Consider the following 20494-nt stretch of genomic DNA (forward strand, 5'->3'; position numbering starts at 1 on the left):
CTTTGGTAAAACTATGGAGAACCTTAGACAACGAAAACATTGAAGTTGTTCAAGATCGTCAAATCCTTCATAAACGTGTGGCACAGCCCTCATTTAAAGATTTCAAGATTGTTAACGATAACTTCATCTTAATAGAACGAAAGAAGAAAACCGTATTACTTAACCGTCCGATATACACTGGATTCAGCATCCTCGACCTTTCAAAGATACACATGTATGACTTCCACTATAACCATATCAAGAAGTTATATCCTGCGAACCAATCAAAGCTTTTATTCACAGACACGGATTCACTTGCGTATGCAATTAGAACTGAAAATGTTTACGAAGATATGTTACCACATAGTCACTTATACGATTTTGCAAATTATAAAGAAGATCATCCAAATTACTCACCTGTGAAAAACAAAGTCATCGGGAAATTCAAGGATGAATTGGAAGGGGTACCTTTACATGAATTCATAGGATTAAAGGCCAAGATGTATAGTATGCAGTATAAGAAGAAATGAGAAATTCAGAACGATAAGAAGGCAAAGGGAGTAAAGAAATCGGCAATAAAACATAAAATTACACATCAAGATTATAGAAATGCACTATTCGAAAACGATGTAAAATATTGCTCAGCCATGTATTTTCGCTCCTCTAGACATCAAATATCAACAATCAAGCAAAATAAGAAATCTCTCAGCTGCTTTGACGATAAACGATACATTTTAGAGGATAATATTCATACATTACCTTTTTTTTTAATTTTTTTTTTTTAAACTCATTAGATTTAAAAAAGTAGAAATACAAAGTATAAGTTATAGGAAATAAATAATCATTCACAAATATTAATAATTTATAAAAATTTATGGCTAACTATGAATAATAAGTACTAGTTTCGCACGACTTCGAGTGCAATACGTGAAATATTTTACGAGTTCCGAGATTTTTCCGTAATAAAAATCTCGGAAGGAGTAAAATATCGAGTATTGCACGAGAAGTCATGTGATAACTAATTTATTGTCGACTCAAAAAAATCAGTCCTGATATAAATTTCTTTTTGTTTTTGTTATAAAACTTACTTCCGCCTTGCTTCTTTCTTCTGTGTAGTTTCGAATGTTTTTATTCGAAAATCTAATTCGAACGTTAGATTTGAATAATAAAACAGTCGAAAATATTCACACAAAATCAAAACAGAGAAGCATTTTCGATTATTTTCGATCCAGAAGTTTTGTTTTGGTGATTTTTCAGAGATGTATTTGAAAGTTTCTAGATTGATAATTCAAAATGCAGATGGTGTACAGTATTGTTTCGATAGAGAAGAAACCCTTCATCATTGGATTAATCAGATTGATAACATTCAGTTTTTTTCTATGTTTTTGTTTCGATGCATGGAAAAGAATATCAGAGGAAATGAGTTCCATGATGGAAATGTATGCTTGTAATAGTGGTTTAAAGAACAACATTTTTCCAAGAGCAAAACAATTTGGAAACTTTCTTGATTATCGTCAAGCTTTAAATGTTTCGAATTTTAGAAGGAAGATGTAATGATTGTTGAGTTGAAAATTCAAGGATGTACCTCGTCGAGAATTAAGAGAGAACTTTTATAAAAGTCACTCGTCATTTGGTTTAATACAAGACATTTCACTTCCCTTGCTATGTTATGAGAAATCTTATTGGCAAATATTCAAGAATCTTTTTTTTGTATGCATTGATAAAAAACTGTTTGGTTATCACACGGACGAATTTTATACCAAACGCTGAAAATATTTGGGTGGTCTCAAGTAGTTTTATAATTTCGTAGTTCATCAGATTTGATTTTAGTGTCTTTTATGGAAGAACTCCAAAGTAAAAGTTAATCTGAAAATATTTTTGGTGCATTTTTCCCTTTGACTCCCAAGTTAGTTTCTCCGAAAGTCAGTTCTTTTCCGCTGGTTTGTTTTGATTTTTCTCCCGCCGCTTACCCAGTCCCCCAAAAGTCAACGCGGTCATATTTCCATACTAGAGAAATATGAAATATCGCAAATATCTCGATGCTCTCGACCAATCAAAACGCCGATATTTTTTTTGGGTCGGCAATAAAATGTTTAATTTAGAAAATTTATCATTAAATTAATGTATTTATTTTATTTTTTTTATTTACTAACAATAAAATTTATAATATTTTTTTTTTTTTTCACCAATGTCTTTCATTATAGAGATCCCAAAAGAGATCGATATCATTTATATCTTCATTATGAATTCCCTCAGTTTGACAAACTTGATATTTATATTCATCAAAGTTTTGAAATGTTCTATGAAGGTTTTGTTTATCTAAACCAAGCACAAATTCGTTGTAATCATTCATCAGGACATTATACGTCTCACCAAATTCTTTGATTTCATACTTTTAGTCCTTAACTTTTTCTTTATATTGACTCTTATATTTTAACCACTTTTCTTGAGTTTCAATTAATTGAGATACTATGCTAGGATCCTCTTTCATAGCTCTGAACTCAGTCTCTTCCAAACAAATAACCAAAAAGGAGAAGGAACAACTTTACACTTTTGATATCTCATCACTCGTTCCGGATTTTCCGTATATTTTCCTCGCCTAAAGGCTCGGAAAATATTGTACGGAAAAATCTCGGAACTCGTAAAATATTTCTCATATTGTACTCGCAACTGTCCGATAACTATTACGTATTAGAAATTTGGCATAGGAAATTCAATATTATTATTTTTTCGTTTGCAGCAAATGCTGGGTCTGTCGCGCCCGTAGAGCAACAAATTAAATTGGTCTCGCCTTAGAGAAAAGATTAAGAGTACCCGTAATGCCCAAGAAAAAAGCAACTTCTATCATGGAAAAAGTAACATAGTTTGAGGGAGAAAAAAAAAATAATAATAATCAGTCAACTTACCTCCTGGACGTTGTTGGCATACCGTCCTCTCGTGCTTAATTCTATACCGCTCAGAGGAGAGGGTCTTGAAACAGTATCTGCAAACTCTACTCATTATGAGATTTAACTTCAAAAATTAACCAATTTCCAATTTAAAAAAAAATAATTCAATACTCATTATGAGATTTAACTTTAAAAATTAACCAATTTCCAATCAAAAAAAAAAGAAAAAAAAAAGAGCTCAATTAATCTACCCCATGACGATTTAAAAACAAAGTGCAAAAACAAATTACTCCCTAATCACACCTGAATGGGAACATCTCTCAACTCATTTTATAGGGTGGGATTTGATAACTGCTTTGAAACTCAAAACAATTATATTGTTTTTGAAAAAATCATAACAATTTTTTTCTTGGTAAAAAAAAAGTTTTTTAAACATTTATATCTAGGATATCCCTCTTTATCGGCGATCCAAAAAATATCTGCAATCTGATTGGTTAAAAAGAGTACAATATATCTTGTATTTTACATGTAAAAATATAAATTGACGAAAAGATATTGTTGCATTGTAGCGGTAGCAGCAATCTAACGTCACTTTGCTACAAAAGTGCCCTGCGTGCATTTTTTGGGTCACCGATAAACCAGTTATCAGACATTTGCTCGTACAATATGGAAATATTTTACTCGTTCCGTATTTTCCGTATATTTTCCTCGCCTAAAGGCTCGGAAAATATTGTACGGAAAAATCTCGGAACTCGTAAAATATTTCTCATATTGTACTCGCAACTGTCCGATAACTATTACCTATCATCCCCCCTCCTTCCCTCTAATCTCTAAATATATACTCTCGTTTATCGTGAATTTACATTAGTTCATGTGAAGCCTCTAATCTATAAGGATGGAGAAGGTATTAGTGCATCCCTTCAGTTGTCTCATCTCAGGGGGGCGCGGTGTTGGGAAAACTGTTTTCACCACTTCATTGTTAAGAAACAAGAAATCTCTGATTGAGAATCCACCACAGCGAATAGTATGGCTTTATGGGAAACATCAACCTGAACTATTCAAAGAGCTTATAAAAATCGATCCAAATATAGAATACTTACCTGGTCTCCAAGAAAATCTTTCAACTATGCTCGACAGCAAAATAAGATCTTTGGTCGTTCTGGATGATCTCATGGACGAAGGAGCAGAAAGCAAAGCTGTGTCTCAACTCTTCACACGTGGGAGACATGACAACATATCAGTGATATATCTCACACAAAATCTTTTCCATCCAAAGCAACGCAGCATCAGTTTAAATTCAGACAGTATGATAATCTTTAGGAACATAAGAGACAAATCACAATTCACGAACCTAGCTAAACAGTTCATGCCTAAAGATGTAAATTTTTTGATATGGGTTTACGATGATGCCACGAAAACACCACATTCATACCTCTTTCTGGGTATGAAGCCCGCAAGCGATGATAATTTGAGAATCAGAGGAAACATTTTGCCTGGAGAAGAACCGAAATATGTATACATAAGATGAAGATATTCTTAATAGAAATCACTAGCATCTTAATAATTGATAGGAAAAGACCTTCTCATGAAAAGGAACGCACCTATGATTAAAGTGCTTCATTCGTGCTCTAGAAAAGATCAGAAGTTGTTGTTAAAAAACGCAAAACCAGATCTCGTTAATGCGATTTGCGATTGCATCACCAATGTTGTTTATGGAAAGGTTTCAGTGAGCATGCAAGTGAAAAATCAACTTCGTAGGAAAAAGAAGGTACTTAAAGAGCTCATCAATCCTAAAGTCTCGACAGTTCGCAAGAAATCTTTGCTGGTACAACACGGCGGTAACAATATTATAAAAGCACTAAGTGGAATTTTAAATTTATTTGGGTTAACATGACGACATATGCTAATAAAAAGTATGTTCTACTCACTCCAGAGGTTTATGAAAGTCTTCTTCATAAAGCTGGAGAGCAGACATCAGATGTTTTTTCACCCCCAGAAAAGGCAGCTGTAAATGCAGCTGAAATACACATGAAAAATATATGGAGTAGGGATGATTTACCGAACGATGAGAAAGATTTTTACGAATGAACTAAACTCATTAAAAAGATACAGAGATAGTTTGATCCCTCCAAAGAAGGACCAAGTAGTAAAACCTTCTGAAAATACCTACCTTCCCGATGCTACCAACCCTGCCGATGCTACAACTGCTACGAGCAACAATGTGCGGATTCGATCAAACCCTTGAGAAGAAGCATTGCCACCGGTGCATGAAGGGTCGAAAGAAGTTAAAATAGAAGATATCATTACAACACTACCCAAAACCTCAAGAAAGGATGCAGGTCAAATTCTTAGATTCATCAGTGCGAATCCAGAAACATTAAAATGGAACGCAAATAAAGAAATTCTATATGATGGCAATGTTTTGAGAGGATCGAACATTGGTGATTTGTTGTTGGATGCGTTGAGCAATAGAAAGAAACTTGTTTCACCTCTTAGGTTTAGGAATAACTTTGTGAAAGTATTATCAGAGATGAACCTACCTATGGAATGGATTAAAAATAAAGACTGAAGACAAACATGAAGACTCAAATGAACATAGAGGAGAAGGAGAACTTAGTAATGAAGCGAACTAAGAGAAAACGCTCTGCAACTGCGCCTTATCCTTTGAAATTGAAATCAAATGTAAATCCGAATACTCCAATCAAATGGTTATCCTCGACATCTAGTGTTCGTTAGTTTATAAAAAGATTCGATTTTATATCCATTATTCCATTTTAAGTTTCTCATTCATGTGGTAAGGATGGAACTTCTTTTTAAAGCCAGAGATCTTCTGAGAAAATTAAAATGTTTAATTTCTTGCTGTGGATCAACACTAATCATCGAGAATAGCCAAGTGGATGGAGTAGAGGATATTCAAGAAGAAGAAGAAGAATTTGTAATTTATTAACATTATGAGAGAAGAAGAGAAAAATAGAATCTGGAGTGAGCTTTATCACTCTTTGAAATCAACTGTCTCGTCATCCTCTCCAATTCGCCTGTATCGAGCTGCAAAAGTTAGAATACCTGATCTGAAATTGAGAGAAGTGAAACAATGGTTATCTAAGGATATCACATATACCCTTCATCATCCGATAAGGACCCGCTATAAAACAAGAAGAGTTTTGGTGTGATGATTATATGATGCCCTCTTTTCACTAATTTTTCAGTTCGACCAATCAGAGAGCCGTAACCAATGACGACAGCCAATGAGAATCGAGTATTTTAATTTACGCGCATAATCGTGAAAAAACAGAGGGCTGCCCTCCACTTTTTTACCTAGCCCTCTTTTTTTTTCTGCATAATTAAGTTCGCATAAATTATTACCGTAAACGGTAAAATTGTGAACAAAAACACGGGTCTTTGGTAAACCTCTTTCGTAATATCTTAGGTTGCAATTGTGATGTGCAAGTCCGACAGGCTTATCATCTGGAAAGTAATGGTTGTGGTGAATCACCAAAGACGTCAAATACATGTATTCAAACTTACACTTGTCTTTGAAAAAGACGTCGTCTGGTTTGGACGAGAGCCTTGACTTTTTCAAAGTGTTCGCGTAACTTCCCTCGGACGTTTTGTCACTCTTTTTTAATGCATTTGAAAAAAATCGTAACTCCATCAGATACTTTGAAAACATCTCACAAAACGATTCCAAAAGCACTTATTTCAAGTGGTTTGTTCTCTTTTGAAAGTTTTTAGCTTGAAGTTTTTTCAAACAGCTTTCGTCTTCGACATCATCATCACTGCAACTAACTCTGTCGTTTTCGTAAACTTTCTTTAAGGATTCTATCAAAGGGATCGAAGACGAGGTCACGTCAATAGACTCAAACCTTTCGATTATTGTCTTGGGAGAATAGTTATTGTAGGATAAACTTTCTCGTTCGACATCATCATCACCATCCTCCTCGTCAATTTCAACGTTTAAAAGTCCGACCAACTCCATCACACCCTCAAACAAATACGTGAAATTTTCTTCGTCGATTGGAAAAAATATTCGATCGATTCCTTTTCGCTTTCGCTCTTTTTGAAAAAGAAAAATGGCGTTTTCAAAAAAACCTTTAACGTCTTCAAAAGATAAAGAAAGCTCCTTCAAGGCGATGTGAAACTCCAAATAATTGTAAAGCACGTCCAAGAGAGTTTCCAACTCTGAGTTGGAGTACGACTGAGTCATTTCCCACATTGACTTTGGTACCATTTTGACTTTTTGTTCTGGTCTTGTTATCTTGTAATCTACTTCAAACTTGTGAGTTGCCTCTCGAAACGACTCGTCAGCCTCGTATTTTTCCTCAAATTTTGTGTTTGAATAAATGGCATCGTCTTTACCACATTTTTCGTACAAAAAAAGATTCAAATTTTGTTTGTACAGAAATAAATATTTGACGGCAAAGATTTTAATTTCGCTCTTCACGTACCATTTATTTCTACCTTTCCAAACAGAAAAGTGAGGAGATATCATTTTATGAGAAGGAAATGTTTCAGAGTGAAAACTTTGTCGTTATTATCGTCATCTCCATCGTCGTCGTCATCGTCACTATCGTCTTCTTTTAAAATCGCCACTCCGTCAGCAATGGTCCACTCTTCTTTTTTTTCCTTTAACGTCATCGTCATCGTCTTCATCAAACGTGTCGTCGTCGCCGTCGTCTCCCTTTTCATTTCGTTCGCATACGTAGTCCAAAGCATCAGAGTGTTCCCAATGATAAGCTTCGTTAGACAACTTTTTCTTTTAAAATCTTTATCAATCTCTTCAAAACGTTGTTTCAAATGTGATTTGTCAAATCTGCCTTTTTTCGAAATCTCATTTAAGAGAGCCTTAAATCCATCGTCATCCTTTTTCTTTGCCCTAGAAAAATTCATTTCGTGCCATTTTTCAAGATACAAAATGTACTGAGGATCCAGCTTAAAATTACATATTGCACAATTTAGCTCTTGATGGTCTTTAAAAACTTTGACCGAATCAAACTCTTGATAGTCACAACGCTCGAATCCGAACGTTGTCTCGACCTCGTTTGCTGCTGCCTTTTCGTTTTCGTCTTCGTTCAAATTTGTGTCGGTAATAATTCTCAAACGTCGTTTAGGCTGCTCGCATTCCATCTTTAATTTTCACGAACATAATTCAAACGTTCAAAATGTGACATTTTGAGCAGTTTCTTTTGTTTTATCAAAACATACTTTTGAAAGACGTATATGCAAGCTTGAAACAGTTCCATGAAGTAGATCCCAAACTTATTACACGCCAACGTTCTTGCTTCTATCAACGTTCTTCGCAAAATGTTAAGTTTTGCGTTGATGTGATCTTTGTTGGCGCGATAATTTTCATCACACTCCATTTCAACAATTTCCAATTCCTCTTCGAGTTCTGTTTTTTCCGTTCTTAATTTTACGAATTTGTCCATGGCTGTTCGAAAAATTTTACGGGATTTAACTCTTCCACTGTAAAAAACCTATTCATTAGCCAATCGCGAATGGGTATTTTCATGAGTTCTGCATTGCTCATTGACACGTCTTTGTAGAGTAAAAAAGACTTTTCGGGGTTCGGCCTAAAATAAATCGTGGCAGTGAGCGCTGTCATAAACATCTGTGCTGACTTTTGTTGGTGTTCTTTATACATTTCTCCGTTTACTCTAATTTTCCTCTGCAACTCGTCCACACAAGCGGGTTCCGTGTCTAGACCACATATCAACGGACATTTTAGAGTGGTGGTAAACTCTTTAAAATTTTCTAATATGTTTTGATTGCTGAAACTTATGGATCCGACACTAGAACCACTGCAAGTTGTTATGTGGACGACAAACCTTTGCTTTTTCACGTACGCCGCACAACAAGCGTTGCACAAAAAAATTTTAATCCAACCCATAATTTTTAGGCTCTTTCTCAACTTTTCGTTCTTCAAATCTTTTTTGTCAAAAAAAAGACAATCGACAATTCCCTTCTCGGTCACCTCACACTTTTCGGCCAATTCTTCTAACGAAAGAGAATCTTTTACGTGCTGGTGATTGATTAAACACAATTGGCCGACGTTCAAAAGAAGACTACAGTGAATCAAAGTTTTCGTTTCTTTCGACAACACGAGTGGAAAAGTGTCCGCGTGAGTTTTGGGTTGGTGAGTGTTACTGACGTGGGCAAAGATGACAGCTCCAATCGTTCTACGTGTGCTGACCTTTTCTTTGGTGGAGTTTAAATTAAAAAGCACTTTTCGTTCATCAAAAAGATATAAATTAAAATATATGAAAATATCCTTTTCGCTCAAAACGTCCTCCATGTCTTTCATTTTGATCATTATGTTTTTTTCGTTAACGTTAGGGTCTAAAGATGAATTTTGAAAGACTGCATCCGGAACCTTTTTTATTCCTATCGGTTCTCCAAACTTTTCAATGTAAGCACAAGGTTTCTCGATCAAATTGGCCCTTTCCAACATGTTCTTAGTCAAAAATTGTTCTATGGGTATGTTATTGACAATTCGATACACATAAATGGCTATCGAACCAATTACTGATTTCAAACAACAGGAGCTATATCAATCTAAAAAAATAAAAAAACACAGGTAAAAAATGAATTTGAATAATTTTTTTAATATTCTTTTAAACATTTTTCCTATAATACAACAAAACAATCACTGCAAAAAAGAGTATGTTAACTTTAAAATATGTACAATCAAACACCGTTAAAATAAATTCAAAAAAATAACATTAACGTCGTTTTGACGACTTTATAGTGTAATAAGGTGAAAACCTCTTTTTATCTTTAACCTGAAAGTCTAAAGTGTTATTTGTTTTTCTTTATCGAGTCTTTTCTTAAGGTTTTTACGTGTTTCATCAGCGAAAGAAGCGTCACATCCCTTGTGAACTATTCGATACGAATCATCACTTTTAGAAACCAAATAAGGTTTTCCTTTAGAATCTCGTTTTACGCTTTCCTTTTTGTCTGACGAAGAAGACGACGTCGACGACGACGAGCTTTTAGATTTTGATGATGACGGTTTTACAACAACAACAGATGAAGGTGTTTGTTTCTTATGTTGAAAATCCTCATCTAAGTCATCTTCACAATGAATGTCTAAAGCATCGTCGTCCTTTTTAAACGATGCTGTTGGTTGAGGTGGTGGTAGTTGTGAAGACGTAGTCTTTTTCTTTGGTTGTAATTTTCTCGCCGGTTGAGGGGTTGGTGGTGGTGGTGAAGGGGGTGGTAAATCATCGTCACTTTCAGAAACGTCACTACTCTCGTCGTCGTCGTCATCCTCCTCTTCCTCGTCACTGGACACGTTTTGAATATCTTCCATGTATTTAATTGCAGACATGTTCTCCTTGTTTCGAGCCAAATCTTCGGCAGTAATGGTGGTTGACATCATTTCTATTTCACTCAAAGCGTCTTCAGGAGATTTGTTTTCATCCATCAAACACTTTTTAGCCGTGTTAATTTGTGACTTGTTAAAAACATCATTTGGATCGATCGACAATTTACTTTTCGTAAATGACGAAGACGAGGTCGTCGGCGGTGGTAAATATGATAATGGTGTTGTTGCTGGTTGAGGTGGTGGAGGTGGTAATTTTAACGATGCTGAAGATGACACTGTCGTCAAAGGTAATGGTGGTTTAAATTCGAGAAAATCGGTCGCTTTTGACTGGTGTGTCATCGTTGGTGCAAACAGTGTGCTACAAAAGAAGAAGCATCCACACGTTCATCTCCCAACATGTAAGTAGATGCTATTGTTGTGGACGGAATACATTCCAAAGAAATTAGTGCTGATTCAACCAAGTGAGGAGTTAGAGTTGGCATTTTCTGCTGTTGTTGTTGCTGTTGTTGTTGAAATTGTTGTTGTTGTTGTTGTTGTGTGTGTGTGTGTGTGTATTGGCTTCGTCAGTTGATTCTCGCTCCGAGGAGAGTCCTCCTCGCCAGCGCGATTGACTGTTCTGGTCGTTTCGTCAGCAAGCTGAGTCCATCGTCGACTTCCTCGCCAAAGATTTCGAAACGGGCCTCACGTGTGTCCGGGCAGTCCAAAAACCAGTGTTGGAGATCGTGCTGCTGGTGGTCACAGTGAGGACATTTTGGGTCTACTTCTTCGTGAAGTTGGTGATCGTATGCAGCGAAGGCAAGGTGTTTACCACATCTAATTCGTGCCAGGTCTACCTGGTCGTGCCTCGTCTTCACTGCTTTCTCTTTTGACATTGAATATTTTGAATAAACTTCTTTCAGCCAAGGGCGTTCCGGGTCCCCGTCTTTGATATTGGATTTTATTATTGTGCGGGCACACTTCATGCTGGTTGACTGGTGGACGCCTTCTAGCTTTGTCGCTTCTTTTGCAGCTTTGTCAGCTGCCTCGTTCCCCGGTATGTTACTGTGTCCGGGCAGCCATTGAATTGTGATTTTTGCCTTCGTTTGGCTCAAACGTTGTATGATGGCGTCTATCTCTCTGTTATTGTGTTGGAGAGCTTGGCATAGGGATTGACTATCAGTCGCAATCACGATCGAATCATCGTCTTCTGTATTTACTGCAATCCACTCTGCTGCTCGTTCCATGGCACGGACTTCTTCTTCATATGAACTCGTGAACTTCGCCCCTTTGGTCTTTATGATGGTGACAGGTGCTATTTCAGCAGGGTCATCTGTTGTCACCACTAATCCTGCTCCTCCATCGGTTGTTCCCGCCATAGCAGACCCGTCTGTGTAGATGGTATATGTTGGGTTGAGGGAACGTAATTGCGTCAAGGTTGCTTCAAGGATTTGATTCTGATTTGCATGTTTATTCTCGATGCCAGGTAGTGAGCTGAATATTTCGATGTTTGGATTTGATAACCAAGGTGGGTGGGTGAAGTAGTCTAGAGGTTTTCTGTTCTCGATGTCGTCCAGGTCTGGGAGTCTGGTTAGCAGATCCCTTGCAGTCGTCCCCCAGCTCTTTCTTTTAATTCGTTTTGAACGATTTGTTTGCTCGTACGCGAGTCGTCGTGGGTGATCGTGGGGGAGTCTGAGTGCCTTTTCTGCTGCGATGATGGTATTTCGTTCGAATTGGGTTTTCAGGCTTTGTTCCCCAGATTCTAGGAGGAGTGCTTCACATGGTGTGTTGAGTGTCTGGCCCGTTATTTTCCTTAGTGCGCGGTATTGGACCCTATCTAGGTTTTTGATTTGGGTAGCGGAGAGACATGGCTGCCATGCGAATCCTGCATAGTTGATGATGGATTTGACGTTGGCGGTGTATATCTGTTTCAGGTAGTTTTTCTTCCACCCCCACTTTGTATTGGAAAGGTAGGAGATTGTTCTCAGTTTTGGTGCGGTTCTTTCTTCAATGTTGTTGTTGTTGAAATATTGAGCTTGACATTTTGGCAAGGAGAGACATTTGTTCACCGGACATTGGTTCTGCTATGTTGTTCGTTAAAGCGTCTAATATGTGTTGAATGTCAAGTGATTGCTGAGAAGTTATAATAGGAGCGATAGATATGACGTTGTTTGTTGGAATAATTTCAGAATAGGGTGTGTTAATGCCCAGTCCCAAAGGTTCACTTATCAACTTTACAACTTCAGAATTTGGTGGTGGTGGTGGTGTTGGTGATATTGAAAAGATAATGTCTTCTTCATTGTTGTCGACAACAGCAGTTGTTATCTATAAAAAAATAAAATAAAATAAATAAGTATCAATCATCATCAATCGTCAATCAAACACAAAAAAATTAAAATTAAAATAATAAATACCTTACCTTTGGCTTTTTTTCAACTGGAAAAAATGCTGATAATGTTTGTTGTTTCGTTTTCCTCTTTTTTCGTGGTGGGCCTTTGACCAATTGTGGCTCATTGAGTTCAGTTGATGATGTTGATATTGATGTGTTGTTGTTGTTGTTGTTGAGCTTCAACTTCTTTTTCACGTCCAAAACGTTTTTGTTATTCGTCTTTTTGTTGGTTTAAATGGAATGGTATAGCCTTTACGGGTGCTTGTGGAATCGCATTAGCAATAGATCCTCCTCCCATGGGCGGTGTTGTCAAAATTGTTGGTTTTGGGGCAGATGAAGTGGGTGCTTTCTCATCCGTTATAATAACATCGTCGTCGTCTACAACAATATTATTATTTTCGCTCACTTCTACAACGTCGTCTCCTTCATCATCTTTGTCGTCATCATCGTCTTCACAGCCACCACCATCGCCACCAACATCAAAAATTAATTCGCTTTGGTCCAACATATCATCGTCGTGAAGATTTTGCATTTCCAAAAACGCGTCGTGAATCAACGCTTTGTCCGAAGCTTCTAACTGTGGCAATATTGTGAGAGAATTGAAGTGTAAAGAATTGGGTAAATTACACGTCTTCTTAACGTTACGTCTCATCTTGCGTTTCAATTCTTTCGTATTCTTCAAACAGTTGTAAACTTCCATGAATATCATTCCCATCTTGTCTGCTTTGTATTTCATTCTATTGATTTTCGTTTGTTCAATTTGATCGAAAAAATGTCTTCGTCCTCGTATCAATCTAGGTGTAAAAGAATGACCATGATTATTTTTTTCACCTTTAATGGTGACTGTAGAAGAAACAACTCTCCTCAAATCCCACGCGCTGCCAACTACATTAAACGATCCATAAACTTTTGCATTAATATTACTCATACAAAATTCGTATAGAGAATCACCATAAGATACTTCTCCTTCTTGAAAATGGGAATAGTGAACTATTTTATTGTTCGCATTTTGACTATTTCTCATTTCTGACCACTTTTGTCCTTTAAAAAATCTCTCAATAGACTGTTTTTGTCGTTGATTTTCGTCTTCTAATTGATCAAAATAATCATCTACGTCGTCATCCAGCTTTCTGAAAAATTCATCTCTTACAAATTCCACTGACATTTCAATTAGTACACTCGCTTTACTGTCTCTTTTCAACTTTTCAATAGTTGGACCACTACGGCGACGACTACGTCGACGGCGGCGACGTTGTTTTTTTGTTTCATCTACGTTTTTCTTCTTAAATTAAAAAAAAAAAATTTTCAAACAAAACTTTTTGAACTTCCACAAACACACCATAAGCTTCAAAGGACAATATGAAATCGTTATAATCCAAAGTTTCCAAAACGTCATCTCTGATTTGAATTTTAAACTTGCCTATAATCATGTCTGCTTCTGCACCGTCACTAATATATTTCATAACAAAACTTTTCGATAAAACTTTTGCTCCTCCGTCAAAAACTTGTCTAGCACTGGCGTCGTCGTCGTCGTCGTCGTCGTCGTCGTCGTCCTTCGACACCGCCATAGCAGTCGATGAAACTTCCAAATTCATAAACGTATTATAGTTGTTTAAGAAAAATTCTATTTGTTCTATTGATGACATGAGTTTCTCCTCTCTATCGGAACCTTCGTTTCCCATTAGGTCATCCGCCCCAACGTTAATCATCTTTCGATACAACAACTCTTTAATCTCATCCTTGTTAAACTTTTCTTTTTTTCGAATCAAGTCGTCGTACAAAGCTTGACTTTTAAGTTTCTACAATAAACTAATTTGAAGCAATTGTATTTCAAACCTTTGGGTTTCGTTAAGTTTTTTAAAAGGTGGGTTAAAACGCAAGTCTAAATACCTTCCCATCAATTTATTGGTAGCGTTGACTTTGTGAACGTCCACATAACGCTTTTTCAATTCATCCAAATCTTTATACTTCTTGTTGTTTGTACATATTGCACACTTGACTCCACCAACAATTCCTCCTCGTTTGGATGATGAAGGTTGTATGTTTAGTGGCTCATTTTTCTCATCCATGATTTTTTTTACTTTTATTTTTTCACTAAAAATATAGTAACTTCAATAATTCAAATAAACAAAAAAAAACACGTTCAAATGTAAACCAACACCTTTTTATATTTCAAATAAAACCATAAAAACCCAAATCTCTAAACACACCTTTCTCAAGTTCGGTTAATTGTGTCCTGCCAAGCGATTTCCATACAGCAAAAACACACACCGGTTTTGACTCGGTTTTGACTCGCAACACACCGGTTGAGATCGGTTTTTCCCGACTTAAACCGGTTTAAAACGGTTGAGAAATCGGTGTCAAAGTTTCTAAAATTGAGTATCTCGAGCTTGTTGATTTTTACATACAAACCGGTGCAAAACGGTTTGAAAAGTGATCTCTACCGGTTTTGGAACCGGGTCAACCCGGTTTACGGAGCCGACAAAATCAAAACAAATGTTGATAAATTGCAGAATGGAATGAAAAGGGAAGATCCTATTGCGACATTACGTTCCACATTTTAGCCTGAAACCATGAGCAGTTTGAGCTCTGACCGTGTCTTTCGATGAAACCTTTTTTCTTTGACCTTCACCTTGAGAGGTAGAAACAAAATTTAAATAAATTATTACAGTGTGTTGTTGTCTTGGGGGTGTTTCGATGATTGAGCAAATCAATTTGTTGCTTGGTTTCTGTTTGTTGAAATACCATTAATCTGAAGTACAGTAAGTGTGTTTTTAGATTTAGTTAGTTCTAATTCATTCTGTCTTTGAAATGAGTTTCTAGCAGGGTCCAAGCAAAAAAAAAATACGAAAAGAGGCAGGATTGGAGGTCAACATATTGTTATTGATATGATAAATTTAAGATTTAATCAGTAGCAAAAACTGTAAATTGTTTCAAATTACTGACTTAAATCCTGTGTTTGGAAGGTGGTTGGTTGCTGTCACCCAATCCTGAATTTAGGGAGGTGGGTCTGATGGTCTATCTTGAAGATTATAACATTTTGAACAATAATCTTTACAATTTACAATCGTTAAATTTAAGATGAAAAAGCTTGTTCAAAAGTAGTTCCTCCCAAAATAATACCTTTAAAGCTTGGTACTCACTTGTTGAAAAAAGTGGCGTTTAACACTAGGCGCACGCATTTAACTTTTCAGATCATCTATGTACTCACATGGTACTCACTGGGAGCTTTTTAGCAAAGAGGGATAGAGAAAGAGGGAAAAAGTGAAACGAAATCGAAAGTAAAAGCCAAAAATTACAAAAGAATTGAAAAGAATTAATCTTGTTTACATTGGCGGTGTCTTTGAACTTTAAACGCACATATCAAAGTTTTTTGATATGCGCGTTTAAATATTTTTTTTTCTAAGTTCGATAAATGCCGGTGTTTAACATTAAACGCAGGCGTAGAAATTAAACGTTGGCGTTTATTGAGTGTACTCACTAGAGATCTTATGGTTTTAGACGTGCGCGTATAAAGTTACACGCCGGCGTTTAGTGTTAAACGCCACTTTTTCAAATAGTGAGTACCAAGCTTAAGGGAACCTTTTTTGATGAGCACTAATTTGACGAACGAACTAATCTAAGATTTTTTAATTTCGGCGAGAACTAATTTTGGTCAAACAAGAATTTTTTTAAACTTCGCCGAATCAAAGATTTTCTAATTTTGGTAAAAACTTATATTGGCGAATGGGCGAATTCCAGAAAATTTTTGTTACCCCCCGTCGGACGACGTGCATTTTTAAATTTTTTCTAGCCTCGGAAATAATTTTTCTTTTCCAGTGGTGGTCGGAAATTACGATAAAAATCCATTTACTTTTCCAAAATGCATCGGAAATTCCACTCTTTTTTGCCTACGAGTTTAGAGCAGTTGAATTGAATTGAATTGACGGTACTAATTGGACTCTGTTAGTTATTCCCAAAGATTTTCCAACAAAATTATTCACAAGTAACATAATCTGACATAATGAAAAATTATAACTAATTGAACTGGACTAATACATGAATGGTGTCAAAAATAAACACTCCCATCCTGCTCAACTTGCATGAAAAATTTACAATTATAATCTGTAATGAAACTTAAACAAACAAAACTTCTAGTTTGAGTTGAATCTTAGAAAATAAAACTTTGAAAATGGTTCAGGTCAAGTAGATCTAGACTTAAAACGATTTAAAAAATTAGAAAACTTATTTTACCAGCTATTAAGCAAAAAAAAATATGTTAACCAAGAATAATCCTGCTCAACTTGCATGAAAAATTTACAATTATAATCTGTAATGAAACTTAAACAAACAAAACTTCTAGTTTGAGTTGAATCTTAGAAAATAAAACTTTGAAAATGGTGGCAAATATTGATTTAAAAATCTGAGAATTTCAAATATGGATTCAAAAGTCAAAGTTTCTGGCTTAAATTAAATTAAATAACCTTTCTTACTATTTTTAGACATTGGAACAGCTACACATCATACACAAACAGCTACACAACATACACAAACAGCTATATAACATACACAAACAGCTACATAACATGACACAAACAATGCAAACGAGGATGCAGTTCTTTGGGAACTTATAGAGGTAAGTTTTCTTTGAGATTCACAAAATTTAAGAACGAACATTACGATGCATCTTAATCTATAAAATATCACGGATACCAAACCTGATTAAAGAAAGTCAATTAGATTCAAACTATACTTGAAATTTCCAAATAAACCTCGTCACTGGTACGATTTGCATTAACTTTTCAAAAATAAAGTGGATTTTAAGCAGTTGACAAGTCAAAGGCAATAGGCTTATAACATCTTAATTCTTCAAAAGGGCTATATTATTACTTCTTTTTAAAACTTTACACCTATTTCTAGAAAACCCAGTAATATAAAATTGTTCTTGTGAAAAGTGTGTACTTTAATTAGATCAATTTTTTGCAAGATGGACTTTTTGATCAGATTGAAGAACAAATGCATTTTCAGATGATGGAACGTTTTGTAAAGGAGTTAACCCTATGGGTGATAACGGGTTTTTGAACGATTGAAGGACTGCACCAGGCGATAAATTTATTGAATGACTGGAAGAATGATGTGAGGGAAATTTTGAACGATGGCTGCTGGGTGTTGACGTCAAAGTGCTAATGGTTGAAGATGTTGCTCGCGACAAAGGTTTGCGGATAGCTGTCAGATTGGTCAACGTTGCTTGCGGATTCAAGGAAGGATTAGCTGACGTGGTTATCGTAACCAGAGAACTTGTCGACGTAACCAGAGAACTTGTCGACGTAACCAGAGAACTTGTCGACGTAACCAGTGGGCTCGTGTACGTAACCGGAGAAGGATTCGTTGACGTAATCGGAGAAGGATTCGTTGACGTAATCGGAGAAGGATTCGTTGACGTAACCAGAGAAGGATTCGTTGACGTAACCAGAGAAGGATTCATTGACGTAACCAGAGAAGGATTCGTTGACGTAACCGCAACCGGAGGAGAATTCGTTGCCGCAACCAGAGGTGGATTCAATGACGTAACCGCAACCAGAGGAGGACTCGTTGTCGAAACCAGAGGAGGACTCGTTGCCGCAACCAAAGGAGGATTCAATGACGTAATCGGAGCAGGATTCGTGGCTACAAGCGGAGCAGGATTCGTGGCTACAAGCGGAGCAGGATTCGTGGCTACAAGCGGAGCAGGATTCGTGGCTACAAGCGGAGCAGGATTCGTGGCTGTAGCCGGAGCAGGATTCGTGGCTGTAACCGGAGGAGGATTTGATGAAGTAGAAGCACCTGAAGATGGTGGAGGTTGCTTCTGGCAAGCTTTGACACGGCAGCTACTTCTTTGTCCGGCTTAGGTGAGTTTTTCTTCAGATTCACTTCCTCGAATAAGAAGGAATTCACCAACTTCATTTTGGTACCATTTACAACAGTTCGTTCAGGCTGTAGAAATAAACGATTCTGTTTAAAATTGGTACCCGCTAAGTGAGTGGGTAACATAGACAAGATGGCGCAAGCATTGTTCAGTAGGAAAACTTAGATTAGTGATTTTTACAGTTTTCTGTCCGGGTGACATTTAAGCACAGGCTTAAAAAGCCCAAAGGCTAGATGTCGTGCTTAAAGCTCTTCCAAGCAAAAAAGTGAATATTGTTAAAAATATTGCTACTATGTTTTCAAAAACCCAAGAGCTTCTGATTGGTAAAGCGCTGTGGTTCTTTAAATGAGAAATTTAAACTTTTTTAATTAATAGGGTTAATAGGGTTCCAAATAGGACAGAATCCTCACTTTAAAGACTAATTCAAATTAGCTGACAGTGTTTTTCAAACCTTGTTAACTTTTGATTGAATTTTAATTAAAGTCTGTCTCAAAATAATTTTCAGCTGAGAAAAAATGGCTGTAACTTTTGACAGAAACGTTAAGATGAAAAGATATTTTGAGCATAACAAAATGCTGTAATAACAGTTAAGATCAAAGCATCATTCTACAGGAAGTTAATTTTCTTCTTCTTCGTTTTTCCATTTTTTTTACAAACTAAAGTCTGTCTCAAAATTACAATTTTGTGCCCATTGAAAAGATTTGTGAGTGGAATATTATCAAGCAAAAAAAAAAACGAAGAAGAAAATTAATTTCTTGTAGAATGATGCTTTGATCTAAATTGTTATTACAGCATTTTGTCCATACGGGACAAACGAATCTTAACTTTGAAAGGTGACTTAAAGAATAGAAAATTTTACTTCTTGAGTCTTCACGTGTTCTCTGTTTCCCTCTGCTTCCCTGACCTTCTCCACTCTGCTTTTTCTGCTCTTCTTTTCAGCCAATTTCTGAAAATTTAACAAAATATTTTGAAAGTAAGCATCCCCAAAATATAACTGGAAACTTTACATCTTCATATGCAAAGATTGAGCATGAGAAATTTTCTCTTGAAAAATTATGAAAAAGATGATTGTGCTATACAGGGTGTCCGGAAAAAAGTGTCGAGTTGTACCACTTCTATAGGAAGAAAGCTCTTGTGTGTATTTCATATAAAATTTGCAATGTTTATCAAATTTCTTTCTGTGTCATATTGTCATTAGACACCTTTCAGAACTTTAAAAAACAATTTTCAATAACTTTAAAAGTTTATTCCTTTTAATCATAATGACTGTAAAGAACATGTGATAAAAAATTCATTCCATCGAAAGATACAGTCCAAATTTTATCTATGATAGACCTTTTCATAAATTACGTCACGAACATCACTTGCCTCGTTTTGAAATTATTGCCATGGTGATTAACTCCCAGCGGATTTTATCTAAACTACTTTCTATTCATAAAAAAATCATTTAATGTCACAAGGGACACAATCACCATGGTAATTGTTTGAATACGAGGCAAGTGATGTTCGTGACGTAATTTATGAAAAGGTCTATTGACTTCAGAAATCATAATAAAAAAATGACTGACTATAGTTACCTCTTCCTTAGTCTTTGGTGGTTTCGCTTTCTTTGCGGATCTCTTCACAGGCTTTTTTCCTCTTGCCAATCTTTAAAAAAAAGGACAAAAAATCTAATAACATATCCCCACGCACTAACTGATTGAAATTTCTACTTCCCTTCTTTTATAGGATCATGATATGAAGTTATTCACAAAGTATTCTCGGAGCGGTGTCTAGATTCATTAAAGAGAAAATGAAAGTCTTTCACTGAAACTTGGATTCTTTGCACCAAAAGCTGTGCTGAATTTGAGTGTCAACATTGAATAAATTTGGAAAAAAANACTTGAATAAATAGAGAAGGAATTACAAGTTTCTCGTTTTGCACATATAACCCTAAAACAAGCGTGTTATTTTGCAGGTAGTTGTATTGTTAAAAAAGATCTTGGCACGCGCCAATGTCTTTAAGTCATTACTCGAAAAAGCTTTTCAAATAGATAACAAAAGAGAAAAGTGGT

General features: G+C 36.0%; 1 protein-coding gene and 1 long non-coding RNA gene across 2 annotated transcripts; both read right to left on the reverse strand.

Annotated features, from left to right (window-relative positions):
* Positions 1–9654: 9654 nt before the first annotated feature.
* LOC136808641 (WASH complex subunit 3-like) lies at positions 9655–10530 on the reverse strand. The gene has a single exon (XM_067065190.1). The coding sequence runs from the start codon at positions 10528–10530 to the stop codon at positions 9655–9657; it is 876 nt and encodes a 291-aa protein (XP_066921291.1).
* Positions 10531–18309: 7779 nt separating this feature from the next.
* Positions 18310–20054, reverse strand: LOC136808558 (uncharacterized). Its single transcript, XR_010846902.1, has 3 exons — positions 20018–20054; positions 19300–19386; positions 18310–18508 (listed from the first exon to the last, which is right to left on the reverse strand). It is a non-coding gene; the product is annotated as an uncharacterized lncRNA (long non-coding RNA).
* Between the last annotated feature and the right edge of the window lie 440 nt (positions 20055–20494).

This window comes from Clytia hemisphaerica, unplaced genomic scaffold (assembly GCF_902728285.1).
Source record: "Clytia hemisphaerica strain Z4C2 unplaced genomic scaffold, Clytia hemisphaerica genome assembly, whole genome shotgun sequence".
Taxonomy (NCBI): Eukaryota; Metazoa; Cnidaria; class Hydrozoa; order Leptothecata; family Clytiidae; genus Clytia; species Clytia hemisphaerica.

Excerpts from the sequence above, each read along its gene's own strand:
- LOC136808641 (XM_067065190.1), bottom strand. The coding sequence starts at position 10,530 with ATGACACACCAGTCAAAAGCGACCGATTTTCTCGAATTTAAACCACCA.